Genomic DNA, 17,574 nt, shown 5'->3' on the forward strand with positions numbered 1-17,574 from the left:
TTAGTAGTATGTCTGTCTCTCCAGCCAGCCTGTGGAAGAGAAGAGACCAGCATGAACTGGGAGCAGGCACAGGGAAGACATCATGGGGAGACAGGCAAAGTGAAAGCAGGGGTGAGGTGGAGGTCTGAGATCTGAACACAGGGCACTGAGGACTGTTTGGAACAGAGCAGTGCAACCAAAGAGTAGAGGGCTGGAGTCCAGGCACAGTAAAGGCCTGGCAGTGGGTTGGGGAGAAAGCCAGTGGGTCTGGAGGAACCAGGCAGGGTAGGAGAGCTAGTTAGGGGGCTGGTGACCACTCAATCAGGGCAGGGCCCAAGGGATCCTCACCACCCGGTCGTTGACGAATGATGTATTTTCTGGTTTCATCATAGACAAAGATAAGAATGCTGTAGGGAGCAGCACAGAGCCACCACATTATCCTGTAGAGAGCAAGGGTCAGTCAACGTGGCAGGAAATATGGGGACCAGAGAAAGACAGGTGCAGAGAACAGTGTGCAGGAATTATGTGTTTTACTTACTGTGTCCACTCTGTGCCTGGGATTATGCTGAGTGCTACAGACAGTGAGGTGAGTAAGATCTGGTTGATCTCTACTTTTGAGGAGACCAGAGCCTCAGTGGGGGGTGAGGGATTGGGATGGAGAGGAAAGGCAAAAAGCCAATGATATAATATGATAAATGTCATATTAGAGGTACATCCAGTGTTCATGGACATTGTCTACCAGCTTTTGCAGAGTTGCTGAGGGAGACCCCCTTTGCTCTCTGCATTCTCAAGGATTTGCACCCACAAAGGGGAGGTTGTCTGAACAGGATGTCTATTTGAAACATTCCCTGGATGTCTAGTGTGGGGATACTCTGCCAGGGAATATATATACATGAGGGATGTCCAGAAAGTATCCAGCCATGTAATACTGTTCTCTTACTCTTCCATATTACAAAGATGGGGACTTTTTTTTTCCTTCCTGAACCTCTATTATAATTAGAGACCGGGAAGATAGACTCAGGAGAGGGGTTGAATCAGGACCACAGTTGCTCCCATGAATGACAGAAGAAATGGCCTAGATCAGCACTGTCCAATAGAAATATAATGTGAGCCACATGTGAAATTAAAATTTTTCTAGTAGCCACATTAAAATAAGTAAAAAGAAATCGATGAAATTAATTTTAATAATTTTTTTTCAAGACACAGTCTCACTCTGTTGCCAGGCTAGAGTGTGGTGGCATCAGCTTAGGTCACAGCAATCTCAAACTCCTGGGCATAAGCCATCCTCTTGCCTCAGCCTCCTGAGCAGCTGGGACTACAGGCGCATACTACCATGCCCAGTTAATTTTTCTATTTTTAGTAGAAATGGAGTCTAGCTCTTGCTCAGGCTGGTCTCGAACTTCTGACCTCAAGTGATCCTCCCTCCTCAGCCTCCCAGAGTGCTAGGATTACAGGCATGAGCCACCACACCTGGCCAAATTTTAATAATTTTATTTAACCCACTATATCCAAAATATTATCATTTCTACATGTAATCAATATACACTTTTTTTCTTTGTTTGTTTTTTTAGAGACAGAGTCTCTGTCTCCCAGACTAGAGTGCAGTGGCATGATCCTAGCTCAATGCAACCTCCAACTCCTGGGCTTAAGCAATCCTCCTTCCTCAGCCTCCCAAGTAGCTGGGACTACAGTTGCACACTACCATGCCCAAACTTTTTTTTTTTTTTTTCTTAGTTTTCGTAGAGATGGGGTCTCACTGTGTTGCCCACCAGGCTGGTCTCAAACTCCTAGGCTTAAGCCATCCTCCTGCCTCAGCTTTCCAAGCTGCTGGGTGAGCCCTTGCACCCGGTAACATAAACATTATTAATGAGATATTTACATGCTTCTTTTCATTCTAAGTCTTGGAAATCCAGTGAGTATTTTTCACTGACAGCACATCTCAGCTCAGACACTAAATTTTCAATGGTTAAAGGGAAATGTATTCCAACCAAAATCATAAGGTTAAAATAACATACAGATATTTCACACTGTTTTAGTTAACTTTAAATCAATTAAAATTAAATAAAGTTACAAATTCAGTTCCTCACTCTCTCTAGCCATATCCCAAGAGCTCAGTAGTCACATATAGATAGTGGCTACCATATTAGGACAGTGCAAGCTTAGGCCATGGTTCATTCTCCACACACACCCCACACACCAAATACCGACATTTGCATACAAATATTCATTCAACAACAATCTTCAAATGTCTACTCTGTGTCTGTTTTAGGTATTGGGGAAATAAAAATGATTACATGATGGTCTTTGATCTCAAGGAGTTCAGGAGAATCAGAGAAAAGAAGGCAAATGGACATGCCAAGAATCACCACACTTGGTACTAAGTTTGATGGTCAGGGCATACACAGAGTGTTTGAGAGCTCAGACAATGCTCAGCTGCATTTGCTATTACTTTGTAATGACATTTATGGCAACAAGAATAAAGCTACTGGCCGGGCGCAGTGGCTCACACCTGTAATCCTAGCACTCTGGGAGGCCGAGGTGGGTGGATCGCTTGAGGTCAGGAGTTCGAGACTAGCCTGAGCAAGAACGAGACCTCGTCTCTACTAAAAATAGAAAGAAATTATCTGGCCAACTAAAAATATATATAGAAAAAATTAGCTGGGCGTGGTGGCTCATGCCTGTAGTCCCAGCTATTCGGGAGGCTGAGGCAGTAGGATTGCTTAAGCCCAGGAGTTTGAGGTTGCTGTGAGCTAGGCTGATGCCACGGCACTCACTCTAGCCTGGGCAACAGAGTGAGACTCTGTCTCAAAAAAAAAAAAAAAAAAGAATAAAGCTACTATTAGCAAAGCGTCCACCATGACCCAAGTATGCTTGATGCTTTATATCCATTTCTATATGTGATCCTCGCAACACTCTGCCAGGCCCATACCCAGAGTGTATCATTGAGACTTTGCAGGTGAGGCTGAGGCTCAGAATGGTTACATACTTGTCCCAGAGCACAGAATATTACATAGTGGAGTTGAGATTCAGACATGGGATTGTTGGTATGTAGGGCCTGTGCCAATGTCTCCTATTAAACATTAATTGAGCACCTACATGGTATAAAGCATTGTGCAAAAGACTACAAGGGACAGAAAGGTAAGCAGAGTATGGAAATGCATAGAAAATGAGTTGGAAGAATACACGCTAATCATTAACAGAGGCTACCTGTGCAGAGTGGGGTAGGAGGGATGGATGCTCTTTTCTCTGTAATTTTTTAAATAGAATTTTTTCCCAAGAATCATATACTAATGTTAAAGCAAAGCAAAACAAAAACCTACAGCTGAACAAGACAAGGTACCAGACAATAAGAATTTCAGTAGGCCCACTCACATACATACACATTAAAACATATTTGCATAAGTACAACAGAATTAGCTAAGCATAGATTAAGCTATTTTTATGGTTTCTTCAGCTCCAAGCAATATGTATCCTTGGACAGCTATACCACACATCATGAAAAGATTCCACTCTGTTAAACACTGGTGAATCTGCTAAATTTGCAGGTCTGGTGGGTTGTGATCACTTGGCATAGTCTCTAATACCTCTCTAAATAAGATCTACTTACTGGAGCACAGATGACTCTCCTTATATCATTGAGTATAGCCCCATTTATCCAAGTAGCCCCTAGCTTGTGACTATCCTGCTCAAACACATACTTCCTCTCACATACTCTCCCTGTGCCTAGAGAACCCCCTGCTTGCATCCCTTCCCTTACTCACTTGAGTGGGTACATTCGCAGGGCCACGTCCATGCCTGGAGTGTAGGACAGAAAAGTAGCCAGCAGTGTCTCCTCCAGGATCCCAAATATTAGGATCTTGTTTCTGGGAAGAAACATTTGTGGGCATGATGGAGTTAGAGAGGAAAAGGCAGGGGAAAATGGCACATCCCCGTATGCAGATTTGGGGAGCATTGGGGCCATTTGGTGGGATGCTCACTTCATGCCCTGCTGGAAAATTGAGTTGCGGCGGGTCTTGCAGATGATGAGGTCAGCCCACTGCACAATCACGATGCTGACAAAGAAGGCCGTCTGGCATGTGAACTCCAGCACCTTGCGCTGCTCATAGGTCTCGGGGAGGCCAGGTAGACAGGAGATGTAAGTGTCAGAAGGGGTTTGGATACACCTGAAAGCTTCTTCCCTTTCCCACCTTTCCGGACCCCCAGGCTGAGTCAGACCCTCTCTCTAGACCCCCATAGCACTTCACCCATATCTCTGTCTTAGCATTTCTATGTTATCCTATGATTTGTTTTTTTTAATTTAATTTAATTTTTTTATTTCAGCATATTATGGGGGTACAAAAATTTAGGTTATGTATATTGCCCTTGCCCCCCCACCCCCCAAGTCAGAGCATCAAGCGTGTCCATCCCTAGACGGTGTGCATCGCACTCATTATGTATGTATACACCCATTCCCTCCCACCCCCCATATCTGCCCAACCCCCGATTAATGTTATTCCTAAATGTGCTCTTAGGTGATGATCAGTGAAACCAATTTGATGGTGAGTACATGTGGTGCTTATTTTTCCATTCTTGGGATACTTCACTTAGTAGAATGGGTTCCAGCTCTATCCAGGAAAATATAAGAGATGCTATATCCCCATTATTTCTTATAGCTGAGTAGTACTCCATGGTATACATATACCATATTTTATTAATCCACTCATGTGTTGATGGGCACTTGGGTTGTTTCCACATCTTTGCAATTGTGAATTGTGCTGCTATAAACATTCAGGTGCAGGTGTCTTTTTTATAGAATTATTTTTGTTCTTTTGGGTAGATGCCCAATAATGGGATTGCCAGATCAAATGGTAGGTCTACTTGTATCTGTTTAAGGTATCTCCATATAGGTGCTTATCAAGAAAATAATCCTATGATTTGTTTAAATGTGTTCCTTACCTGACTTAGAGATCCTCAAGGAGAAGGACCTTGTCTTATTTATCTTTGTGTTTCCTCCCCATGCTAAGTTCAGTGAATGGCCTGTAGCAAGGCTCCATAAATATTTACCAAATTAATAAGAAGGATGGTATAGGAGAAGGTGGGCTTAAAGAGGAAAGCAGACTGAGAGGACATAAGTCAGGAAGGTGGGGCTAGAGGGCAATATGAATACAGAAAGAAATGCCCTAAAGAGTGGTACTGGATAGGAGACACTCATTCATTCATTCATTCATTCATTCACATTTTACACAGAGGGAACTTAGTTAGAGTCCAGTGGGGAAGATAAATATGCTATGACAGTACAATAGGTTATGAAAGAGATCGCAGAAGGCTATGGGAATACAGAAGAAGTGCATCTAAATTAGACTAGAGAAAAGGGCTTATGTTTTTTTTTTTTTTTTTTTTTTTTGAGACAGAGTCTCACTTTGTTGCCCAGGCTAGAGTGAGTGCCGTGGCGTCAGCTTAGCTCACAGCAACCTCAGACTCCTGGGCTTAAGCGATCCTACTGCCTCAGCCTCCCGAGTAGCTGGGACTACAGGCATGCGCCACTATGCCCGGCTAATTTTTTCTATATAGATTTTTAGTTGTCCATATAATTTCTTTCTATTTTTAGTAGAGACGGGGTCTCGCTCTTGCTCAGGCTGGTAAGGGCTTATGTTTTAAAAGATAAAATAGCATGTTTATACATAACTTGCAGATCAAAGAAATTTGAAAATATGTAGGACTACACAATAATGAAATACTACACGTCAAACTTCATGGCATGTGGTCAAAGTTGTACTTGGAGAGAAATATAGAGCCTTAAATGATTAGAAAACAAAGGCTGAGAATTGATGAGCCAAGCATGGAACTCAGAATGAGACCAATCAGCATGTTTGTGTACATGAGATCACAACACCACTGTCCTTCATTGCAGTCACTTGCCATCAAAGCATCACTCCCTAGCTTTTCTTGAAGGTTTTAGCTTCTGAATCACTGTTCCTCTACTATTACTCCTGTCCTCCTTTTTGTAGATTTAAATACCCATGTCAATGATCCTTCCAATACCATTGCTATTGTTTGTCCTCCACTCTGCCCTGGGCCACTTGCCCCCATGGGTAAACTCCAGATATTATCCTTTCCAATACCTGCATTTGCTCTGTAATTTCAGTTTGAAGCCTCTCTCTCTCCCCTCAACCCCACCATCTTTATCTTTCTATCTTACTCTAGTATCTCAATTCTAACACTTCTTGGACTCCCTTGGACTTATGATCCTTTGAATGCAATATATTATATATTTGGTTATCTGTCTCCCTTCCCACCCCTCCACCTCTAACTAGAAATAAGCTCCATAAGAGCAGTAACTTCGTCATTTTTGTTCACTACCATATTCCCAGGCCCTAGAACAGTACCTGGTACATATAAGATGCTCAGTAAATATTTGCTGAAGGAATGAATGAGTGGGGAATCAATGGAATTAATGGTGGATAATATGTAGACATAAAGAGCTATTCTTGCTTGTAGCAGTGTGCAGTGTACTTCCTGGGTGGGTGTCTCTGTACTAGATTATTTGAAAGTTATGGTAGTGGAAGAGACATGGATCCTGACTTTATGGAATTTATTCCTCAGGGCAACTGTTCTCAACATGTTTTGGTAATACCTCAAGCTATCTTCAGTGTACAAGGGGAATTCTTATCTTGTTACCTTAAATTATTTTTAATTACCTTCAGTTTATTATAAATAAGTATATGTTCTGCTGCATCTTGGCAGCAGGGAGGAGGTACCAGGCTGTAAAACTAGCAAGAGTTTAGGTTGAGAGTTGAGGAGATGTTGGCAGGGTACACGGTGGTGAGAATTTTGGGTGTCATGGGATCCTGGAGCAGTGTTGGTAGCTTGGAACACTGACATCTGATGGCCTCATGAGGATCAGCTAGCAGAAGCCAAGTGTATATGAAGGGGCACCTTTCCAACAACTCAGATTTGAACATCCTTTTGAGAAACCTACAATGAGCTTGGTTTGAAGACACCATGGCAAAGTGAGAAAGTGCTGGGTGGGAATCAAGAGTCAGAATTCTAGTCCAGCTCTTCTAGAGATTCACTGTGGGACTCTGAGTACTCACTTTCCTCATTTATGTAATGATGATGTTGGACTATGTGTCCTCTAGGATTCTGTAATTCTAGTAGTAGTTGGTGTCACATCTCTCACTCTTAGAAATTGGAACAAGAGTGTTTACAGATACAAAAAAGCATATGTACTAAAATTATTGAACATATATACTATTGGGGAGAGGGCTTCAGTTTGAGCCTCATCCATCTTAGATATTAGGAAAGACTACTGCAGAGAGGCATCTTCTAAGTTTAAAATGTTTGAAATGATGAGGAAGGGATATACAAAGAAAATAGGTTTTCAGATTTTAAATCATATTATTTGAACTCTCTTGGAGTGAGGGGGTGTAACAAGATAAGAGCCAGCATTTGTTTCTGGGGCAATCTTGGTTAAAATGTGGAAAAACAGAAATTATCCCAGAAAGGTTGGTATGACAAAGACAACCTCCAGGTCCAAGGGAGCCGAAGGATCCAGGAAGGTAAGGATGGACAACCGACAGTAGAAAGTAACAGAAGTGAGGTTACTGTAAACCAAGAGATGACTATTTGACTACTCGCTGATGTGATTGGAGAATGAAGTCAAATGTTAGAATGCTCATGTAGGACTGGGGCTGAGGTATCAGCTCTATCTGGTGCCTCCCTTTTCCCCTCTTCAAAAATTTGCTAGACCCACTTTTCCATGTCACTTTCTCACTCTTATTGGTCATTATCTACTACCCTACCCCCTCCTACTCACCCACTGCTGTCCATAGCTGTCCTCCAGGTTATTCAAGTATCGATCTTCCCATTCAAGGCGGATGCCCAGTAGATCAATAGGCTTAAAACCATTCTCGGCCAGGATCACGAAGTAGGTGAAGAATCCAGCCAGAGCCTGGATCATCCCTGTGAGTAAGAGAGTCACAGGACGGGGGAACCTGGTTCAAAGAAGGACCCCAAAAGGAAGACCATGGAAGGCGTGGGAGCTGGGAGGTTGGTGTGTGTCTGAGGAGTATTGCCAAAGAGTCATTTTTGAATCACATACTCTTAAAACGAATAAGGAGCTTTAGGGGCAATTTATTCTCCCTCCCTATTGAGTGAGTGCTAGACTCCTCCTCCTGCATTTCCTCTGACATTTTGACACTCATTAGGTCCTGTCCTCTCACATTTCTTTTATCTGTCTGCACCTTGCCTCTCTCTTAGTCAAAACGTCTATCCACCATGTGTGGACCACAGCAATAGCCGACATTAATGTTTGCCTACTAACTACAGAGCTGTGCACTATGTAGATACCTTGTGGACATAGATACTCCCAAAAATTCAGAACTATTATTATCTATATTTCATAAGTGGGAAAGCTGAACACAAAAAAGATTCACTCATTGTCCAGGGTCATACAGCTAGTAAGGGTGAAATTAGGATTCATAGGTCTGACTCCTAAATCTCTGCTTTTTCTATGTGTTTCCTTCCCTGGATATTGGAATGCTCTCTCTTGTCCTCAATCTCTTCCCTGTTCATCCCTCATCCTATTTCCTGAAACACTCTATCGTACCTGGCAACTCAAGAACAAAGACCTCTAATGACTCTCAAATGTCTTTCAAAGCCAGACCCAATATAAATGCTACCTGTATCTACAGCCTTATTTTCTGCTACTTTTAAAGACTAAGGGCTCCCACCAGGCTAGTTTATTCACTCTTCTCTAACCATGCCGTGTGAATATCCCTTCTCCTTTGGTCTTCCACACCTGACCATACATTTACTAGTCTGAGCCCTGTCCTCCAATACCAAATTTAATTCCTATTACCTATGTAAGGCCTCTCTGACCATCCTCATAATTGGTGAGCCTGCTTGCTTCATACTCCTGTAGCAAGTTCTGTCTATATTCACTATTTGGCACTCGGAATACTATCATTTATTTATATTTGTTTCTTTTCTACTGGACTCTAAGTCAAAGGCAGATCAGAAATCAACAGTTCTTTGTGTTTCCAGGACTTAGCACAGTTTGTTTTTGAGAAAATATCTCCCTGACTTCCAAACTGAGATGGCTTAAATGGCCAGGCAGGGGTAACCACTCCCCACTCCCTTCACCCATCATTCCACTGGCCGCACCAATTTGTCCATAGGCCATGCCAATGAGACGGTGGTTCACCAGATTATCAGTCTGTGCGTTCCGTGGAAGCCTCTTCATGATGTCGCTTTCAGCTGACTCGTAAGCCAAGGAGATAGCAGGGAGCTGGAGGATGAAGGGTGGGAATGTCAGGGGTCACCGAGTTCAGAAGGAAACTCAGTGCTAATTCCAGCACTGCCCCTCTCCCTTGACACAGATTGTCCCTACTCCTTAATCCATCTCACAAGAATTCTGAGAGCCCAGTCTCAGCTTGGTCCTTACCATGTCAGTGCCCAGATCAATGCAGAGAATGGTTATGGTGCCCAGAGGTAAGGGTATACCGAGGACGATGAACATCAGGAAGGGTGTGATCTCAGGAATGTTGCTGGTCAGGGTGTATGCGATGGATTTCTTCAGGTTGTCAAAGATCAGGCGGCCTAGGGAGGATGGTCAACTTTCTGTGAGAAGTATCAAGAGAACATGCCTCCCTCAAACCAGCTCGTGGACCGAGAGGCCACTACAAAGAAGTGTCACAATCCAGGGACACTTCTAAGGACACATCTAGGTCTGGATGTCCTAGACCTTAGTGGTCCCAGTTTTGTCTCTAAACTGTGTGACTATTAATTAGAGCCATGATTTATTAGCATGCTCTGTCTGTGTACTCTTTGCTCTTAGATTCAACATGGCTAATGTTATCTGATCTCTGAAAATTAAGAAGAGTTGGGCCTGGTTAATCCTGAGATGTCTGAGAATGCCAGTATAAAAGCCTTTATAAGATTATGGCTGAAGTGGAAAGAGCCTGGACTTGAGACAGGCTTGGGTTCAAATCCTATCTTTGACCATAACTAGTTGTGACCTTGGGTACCCATCACCTTTCTTGAGCTTCACTCCTCCTGCCTTGCATAATTGCTGAGTCCTTCCCTGATGACCTTTTCAAAGATTGTAATTCTTCCCTGCACTCCCTGTTTAATTTTTTTCCATAGCACTTATCTTCTTTTAACATACTATGTCATTTACTCATTTTATTGTCTGTCTTTCCCCACTAGAAATTAAGTTATATGAGGGCAGGGATTTGTGTCTTTTACTTTCTCACTGTTGTATCCCAGCATCTAGTGTAGTGCCTTGCACATAGTCAGTGCTCAAGAGAATTTATTGAATTGAATGGGTATAAAATACCAAGCAAAGTGTCAGACTCATACTAGGTTTCAGTAAAATGGTAACCATTTTGATTATGTGGTCATATGTTTCAGTAAGAAAGCTCCAGACAGAAAGCAGGGAGCCTGGGATGCAGAATTCTGAGGATCTCCTGTTCCTCAATGGGCACTTTCTTCAGAATTCTCTGGGAAAGAGGGTGCTGAATTGGACTCATGCAGTCAATTCATAGATCAGGCTGCAGTTGAACCTTATATGTCACCATCATTTAGGCAACAGATTCCTTAGGGGCCCTCCTAAAGATTGTGGAGCATGGAGTAGTTCCAGGGGTATGGCTACATCTTGGAACTTGCCGTAGACCTACTTGAATCCCAGTGAGAGGGCAAAGAAGACACTATGCCACACCAGAGTCCCAGTCTCCCTGGCGAATCTGGACTTCCCTCTGATCTCATAAAAGGGGGTTGCAGTTAGTCATATTCTATGTACTAGCAGAATCTAGTTTGTAAAATTTTGTGTTACAGTGATTTTTTTCCCCAGTCTATACAAGATCATGTAGGTTGGATAATGGGCAAATGGGATGAGGGTAATCTACACCACCCACCACCTGAGTCCAAGGGCCAAGTCCCACCCCTGGGCACCCTGCTTCCTCACCTTCTTCCACCCCTGTGACGATGGAGGCAAAGTTGTCATCCAGCAGGATCATGTCGGCTGCCTGCTTAGAGACATCAGAGCCAGTAATGCCCATGGCAATGCCAATGTCAGCCTTCTTCAGCGCAGGGGAGTCATTTACCCCGTCCCCTGTCACAGCCACGATGGCTCCCTGGTGAGGTCCAGACAGAGGGAGTGAAAAAATTACTGTGTCAGCTTCAGGACCAGTCCCAAAGGTCAGTTTGATCTCAGCACCCATGTTTCTTGATGTGATTGTGCTTGATCTAGGCCTCATGTTTCCTGCTCCCCCAAGATATTTGAACTCTCAGGGAGCCCCCAAACTGAAGGCCACCATGGAGGTCTAAGATGGATACTCTCTGGAGGTTAGGGTTAGGGTCAGCCCACACACGTTCCTCCACTTGGTTTAGAGCTAGGTTAAGCCACATGATTTCTTCCAGGTTCCCCAGGGATCCTTTGCCTTCCTTACCAGCCTCTGACACCCCTCTACAATGATGAGCTTCTGCTGAGGGGAGGTCCGAGCAAACACAATCTCACTGTGATTTTTGAGGATCTGGTCAAGCTGCTCTGAGTTTAAATCCTTTAGTTCTGAGCCATGCACCACTATGGCTTTGACAGCCCTGAGGGGAAAGAATTTCAAAAGCTAGTTCTGATTACTGAGAATTCATCAGGAGTCCTGACGCCAATCTTTACTATAACCTCCTTGTTTCTTCTTTGAACCCAGTCTCCTCACTGTACTCGCTGTACACTGTCCCCAAATTGACATACTCTTCCTCTCCCCACTTTTGTCAACCATTCTTCTCTTTTTTCTCCCTCTTTCTCTGCCTTGCTTCCTCTATAAACCCCCTGACATAGTCACTTGGTTATTTTCCTATTATGTTTTACTTGTAATGTACAAACCCCACATATCCTACCTACTGAAGGAGACTCCAAGAACTTTAGTAGGTGGGATCTGGGTGGGCAAATAGGTGGGCAGTCTGAGGAGGGAGGGAAAATGGCAGACAGATCTGGTTCTTTAGGGATCTCACCTGGCATCGACCTGGCTGACAGGGATCCTAAGCCTAGCAGCAACATCCTCTACTGTCTCACTGCCTTCTGAGATGATGCCCACACCCTTGGCAATGGCCTTGGCTGTAATGGGATGATCTCCTGTTACCATGATCACCTGGGTTGGGGAGGGGAGGAAAGAGGAGCAGAATCACCTTCAGAGAGGACCTGGATCCTTCATCTTCTTCCTCTAAGAACTAACATGTCACTGCTTTCATTCAACAAGTGTTTTAGTAGCATATTCACAAGAACTTGTATAGACCAAAACCCTTGCTCCTGTGGCTTCAACCCTTAGAAGTGGGTCAGGACCATCTGACTATAAAACCCAAGATGATTTGGGTTCTAGATTTTCCAGGAATAAGTCAGAGATTTGAGTGTATTACTATATTCAGAATTTCATTTAATTGCTCCAGAAATGATTCTGCTTCCTTAAGCACAAAGACAGAAACACCTACACATAGAACAAGTGGTAATAAAGGAACGTCTGGAATAATCCATCTGCCTAGCAAAATTTCATCTAGGCCTAGTGCATTCAAATCCTCACTCAACCTCTCTTCTTGCCACTACTTCATCCTGCCCCTTGGTTTCAACTCATTTTTGGATACCTGCTACCTGGTCCTGTCCACTGGTACCCAACGATTAGGTTCTTATGCTCTGTGCTTTCACTGCATTTTGTTTTTCCATATTTCTGCACTTATCACTTCTCTGTATGGTGACTACTTGTTTGTCTCTCCCCCACTGGACTGAGAGCTCTGCGAGGGTGGCTCTTCCTTGTTAAGTTTCTTGCCCTAGCACAATGCTGAGCGCACAATGAGCCATCAACAAATGATTATCAAGTGAAGGAATGAAGAAATGGTCACTACCTGGGAGCCACTGCCCAAGGTTCCCAAGTGCCCTCCCAGCACACATGGCCCAGGCTGACCCCCAGACAAACTGTCAACAATCACAGGTCTAATATAAAGGCAGTTCCAACAGGGAGCATCTAGCTCTCCTTAAATACCTCCAGTCCTCCTCCACTCTAAGTCTGCCCTCTCCCAAGTCTGGTGATCTGGAGTATAAGGTATGAACTGGGAAGGTATCAATACCTAATCTGTGAAGATGTATGTGAGTCTTAGAATTTGACCTGGGAAACATGGGATACTGAATATCTCAGAATTTGAGGAATTCTATTTCTGCCATCCCATCAAGTCCAAGGCCCACCCTGACCAAAAAGGACTTTCCACCTCTGTGTTTGTTCTGCAGCTGAATTTCACTCCTGGTGCATTTTGTTTTGCTTTCCAGCTTTTATTCCTGGACATGTATCTGTTAGGGCAGTTGCTGACACCAAGTTAGGCCTGTCAAGGATCTCCCAGCCCTCAGTATCTCATTCTCACTGCTGCCTGCTGCAGACTCCTAGCCCTCATAGCCTCACCCTTCACAACCCATCCCAGCAGCACGTTTACACGACATCTTCCAGCAGTTTGCTACTCCGAGTGTCGGGTAGTGTGGTAGTGTGGTCTGCAGACTGGCAGCAACACAGCACCTGGGAGCTTATTAAAAAGTCAGAAGCTCATGATAACCTAGACATACTGAATCAGGATCTGCATTTAAAAAAATCGCTAAGGGATTCACATGCACATCAATTTGAGAAGCACTATGCTGGACACTGGTTCTCAAATGCGTCTGTTCATTGGGATCTCCAGGAAAGCTTTTAAAAATAACAGTTGCCCCAGGTCCCATCTCAAGAGTTTCTAATTAAATTGATCTGGGGTGTGGCCTACACTTCAGATTTGTAAAGCTCCCCTGGTGATTCTAACATTCAATGCAAGTAGAATTCTAACTAGAGAGGAAACTTACTATTAAGTATCTCATAAGACTAAAATTTATAAGCCCAAGGAAGCAGAAATCAATTCAATTAAACCAATATTATTAAGCACCTACTCTGCACAAGGCTTTCTAGTAGCTTCTCCAACTTGAGACAGGTGGGGGGCCTCTGGGGTGGGCAGGTATTTACCTTAATCCCTGCACTACGACACTTGCTCACAGCATCGGCCACTGCAGCTCGGGGAGGGTCAATCATGGATATGAGGCCCACAAAACAAAGGTTATCCATGGGAAAATTGATTTCATCTGTATTAAATTGGAATCCTTTGGAGAAGCTGCTAGGCAGATTCAAGAAACAAAATCCTGGAGAGAAACAGAGGAAGGGATCAGTAGTCATTCAGCTCTCCAGGTCCCTATGCTGCTCACCCCAACATCCTAAATTTTTCATCCCACAAATAACAAGCACTTTGATGTCATTCTTCAAAGGCTTCTCCTATAGCTTCTCACCTAGCACACGCTCCCCCAGTCCCCCCAGTTCCAAGTAGGCATTTTGGAAGGCTTCCTTCATCTCATCATCCAGGGAGTACTCCTTCCCATTCAGAAGGAAGGTAGAACAAAACTGCAAGATCCTCTCAGGAGCACCCTTCATCAGCAGCATGTGGGTCTGGGAGCTGCCCTCCCTCAGGTGGATGGACATCTAGGGAGAGAGAGGAGGCCTCGGTGGAACAGGAGTAGAGAGCAAGGCTCAGGGCAAAAAACAAGGGCAAGGTTTTGAAGGTAAAAAGACAAGCAACCTGTTTCTCGCTCCCATTTTTTTCTTCCCCCTGCCCCCAGTCAAATCTGACCCAAGGTTGAACCCAGCCCCTTCTCCTTTCCAGGAAACCCCAGCCTGGTATTATTTGCACGTGAATCTCCATTATCTTTTCAGCCAGACTGGAAGCTCTCTGAGGGCAGAGCCAGGCACTCTCACTTTCCACCTGCTTCCTTGCTGACTGGGTGGCTAGAGAGCAGAAGTAGTGGGCCCACCAAGAAAGAAAGCAGAGTGGACAGGAAAGGAAGCTTAAAAAGTCTGGGGCCAGCAAGAATGTTCTGTGACCTCAGGTCAATCTGTTTAACCCTGCTAAACCTTAGTTCCTTCCACAAAATGTACAATGTTCTGTCTTGCCTCTTTTATTGGGTTTTTATGAGAAATAGAATAAAAAATACTTTGAAAACTGTGAAGCACAATCCAAAAATAGGTTAGTTATTCTAGTCCCCAGGCCAATCTCTCCTAAAAGCATGAGAAGTCCCCTGAAAGTGGCTCGCTAGTAAGGTTCGGGGTGGGGGTCCTTGTAGGTATGGTGGGGAGGGAAGGGACATATTCAGGAAGTGAATCTGAGGAAACAACAGCAACAAGGGGAGAGAAAGAGATCAGTTTGGGTTTTGCATTTTCTCTTGATCTCTAATATATGATAAGGAACTCTCTATGGGGTTCCTCTTGTGGTTGAAAGGAAATGCCAGTCCTCACCCCTCTACCCCCATTGGGAACAAAATCAGCGCATTGAAAGGAACTGTGGGAACACAGAAGAGGCCAGACTATGCTGCCCATCCACAGGGTAAGCAGGGTGGGAAACCAGAGTGCAAAACGTGATTACGTTAAAATCTCTCATTATGGTCACTATATGCTTAGGCAATTAAGAGGAAAAACCTTAACTCCTTTAAGCAGAAAGCTGTAAAAGGTCAAAAAAGCTCAATTTTCTGAGTGCTCAATAAATATCTGTTGAATGAATGAAAGGCCTGGAAGGTGATAGCAGGTCCTACTTAAGCTAGTCACTTGGTCACAGAGAAATCACATCTTGGTAGAAAATTACAAACAAAAAAGATAGAGGGAAAAATCTGGAAATGCCAGAACAGAGTATCTTCTTTGTTTCATTTCTGTCTCAGAAAAGAAAAGAGACCAAGCTCTGCAGGCCACTAGCAGGCTAGGGATGTCCCTCGCAAGACTGGAGTCCACCTTTAGAGCAAGCTAACTCAGGCAGCTAACTCGGAACCTCCCAGAACAAGTGCCTGCCCGAGCTGGGTGGCCAGTGGCCTGCCCTTTCACACTTCGTGAACCACAGAGGACAATTCTGCTGTTTGAGCTATTCAATAGCTCAGAAGAGGCACTAACTGTAATCATTGGCGGAAAGTCGCTATTTGTTGGACGTCCCAACAAATGTTGTTAATGTGTTTTGCTTTTATTTTGAATCACATGGAGGGAGAGGTATCTAATTATTTCCATTCAAAGGCTTTGCTCCAGTCAAAGGCCCTGCCAAGCCACAGAATTCCTGCCTGGTTAGTGAGGCCACTAAACGTCAGGAAAAAATGGAAATAAGTTTGCAGTTTGAGCCTAGGAGACCTATTTTATTACATTGACTAAAAACCAGTTGAGACAAAAAAGGATGGATCTATTTAACTCTTACTTGCTCAGTCGTCTTCTTTTTTTTTTTTCACATTACTCTAGGATTTGCTCAGTCTTCAATATGAAAATATAGATATCATTTGGTTTTTAAAAATCTATATAGATTGTGTTATTATGTGTTTTTTAAGACAGAGAAGCAAAACTGAGCTGGGCATGGTGGCATGTGCCTGTAGTCCCAGCTACTTGGGAGGGCTGAGGTAGAAGGATCGCTTGAGGCCAGGAGTTTGAAACCAGCCTGGGCAATATGGTGAGACCCCCATCTCTAAAAAACAAAACAAACAAAAAACTGACTGGAATGACTTGAGAGTCTCATTTCCTCTGTTACCCACACCTGAATGCCTGGCCTTTTCAGTAATGCATGGAGTTGGAGAATCCACTCCCCTGAGCAAATCGTGATTACCCCATGAACTCACACCGTACTTCACAGAGCTGCAGTCCTTGTAATGCAACTGTTCCCACTTTCTACCATAATCTTCTCTTCAAAGTCTTCCAGATTCTCACTTGGGAGAGAAATGCTGTCTTTCCTGTCCGTCTCATGTATTTTATTGTTAGTGCCACCACAGTCCCTCACTCAACATTTCCCTTTCCCTTGTCTACTCCTTCCTGAATAATGGATGAAAATGTTCCTGGGAAACAGAAAACTTCACGAACACACCCTGATCGCCTACCTGATGGCAGCTGCTAGAACCGCAGGCATGGAGTGAAAGGAAATATTTGATGGCTAATGAAATAGTATTGTGCAAATGAAACCCAATTCTGCTGTGGCAAATCTCGTAGTAGACACAGAGGGACCTCCTAACAGCTGCACATGACTTTCACCAACCAACCTCTGTGGTGTCTCACTGTGTTGCTCAGGCTGGTCTCGAACTCCTGATTTCAAGCAATCCTCCTGGCTCAGCCTCCCAAAGTGCTAGGATTATAGGCATGAGCCACTGCGCCTGGCCTTGTCACTTTCTCTTGAGGTGAATCTTCCTCTTAATTGGGATACTGGTTCTGCTGAACTATTCCTCTGCTCAGAGGTGAAGTTGAGGGCAAAGGCAAAGCTCCCCTTTCCCTCAACAATGAGCTTATGCTCCACCACCATTCTCCTACTTTTGTCGGTTTTGTACCTGATATTTGTTGGTAGAATTGAAGGGAATCTCTGCCACCTTCGGGTTTTTTTCTCTCATCTCCGACACAGAGCTGTACGTCTGCTCGATGAATTTGAGGAGGGCTGACTCAGAAGCATCGCCTGTTGTTGCCCTCTGCCAGGATAAGGTTTGTATAAGCCCCAGGGCCATGCTACCCGGGCATGGGGCTTGCCTGTGGCAAGTATGGGGATGGAATAGGGAAGGGAGGGGTGTCT

General features: G+C 44.1%; 1 protein-coding gene across 1 annotated transcript in view; it reads right to left on the reverse strand.

Annotated features, from left to right (window-relative positions):
- The window catches only part of LOC138389845 (sodium/potassium-transporting ATPase subunit alpha-4), a 30,528-nt gene continuing 12,954 nt past the window's right edge, over positions 1 to 17,574 (reverse strand). Inside the window, exons 10-22 of the mRNA XM_069478490.1 lie at positions 17,339 to 17,473; positions 14,297 to 14,486; positions 13,980 to 14,152; positions 11,968 to 12,104; positions 11,409 to 11,559; positions 10,925 to 11,093; positions 9,404 to 9,558; positions 9,124 to 9,247; positions 7,775 to 7,920; positions 3,957 to 4,087; positions 3,741 to 3,842; positions 328 to 419; positions 1 to 29 (exon numbers count right to left, since the gene is read on the reverse strand). Of these exons, the coding sequence (XP_069334591.1) occupies positions 1 to 29; positions 328 to 419; positions 3,741 to 3,842; positions 3,957 to 4,087; positions 7,775 to 7,920; positions 9,124 to 9,247; positions 9,404 to 9,558; positions 10,925 to 11,093; positions 11,409 to 11,559; positions 11,968 to 12,104; positions 13,980 to 14,152; positions 14,297 to 14,486; positions 17,339 to 17,473 (1,734 nt within the window). The remainder of the gene's footprint in view (positions 30 to 327; positions 420 to 3,740; positions 3,843 to 3,956; positions 4,088 to 7,774; positions 7,921 to 9,123; positions 9,248 to 9,403; positions 9,559 to 10,924; positions 11,094 to 11,408; positions 11,560 to 11,967; positions 12,105 to 13,979; positions 14,153 to 14,296; positions 14,487 to 17,338; positions 17,474 to 17,574) is intronic.

Source organism: Eulemur rufifrons, chromosome 8 (genome assembly GCF_041146395.1).
Source record: "Eulemur rufifrons isolate Redbay chromosome 8, OSU_ERuf_1, whole genome shotgun sequence".
Taxonomy (NCBI): Eukaryota; Metazoa; Chordata; class Mammalia; order Primates; family Lemuridae; genus Eulemur; species Eulemur rufifrons.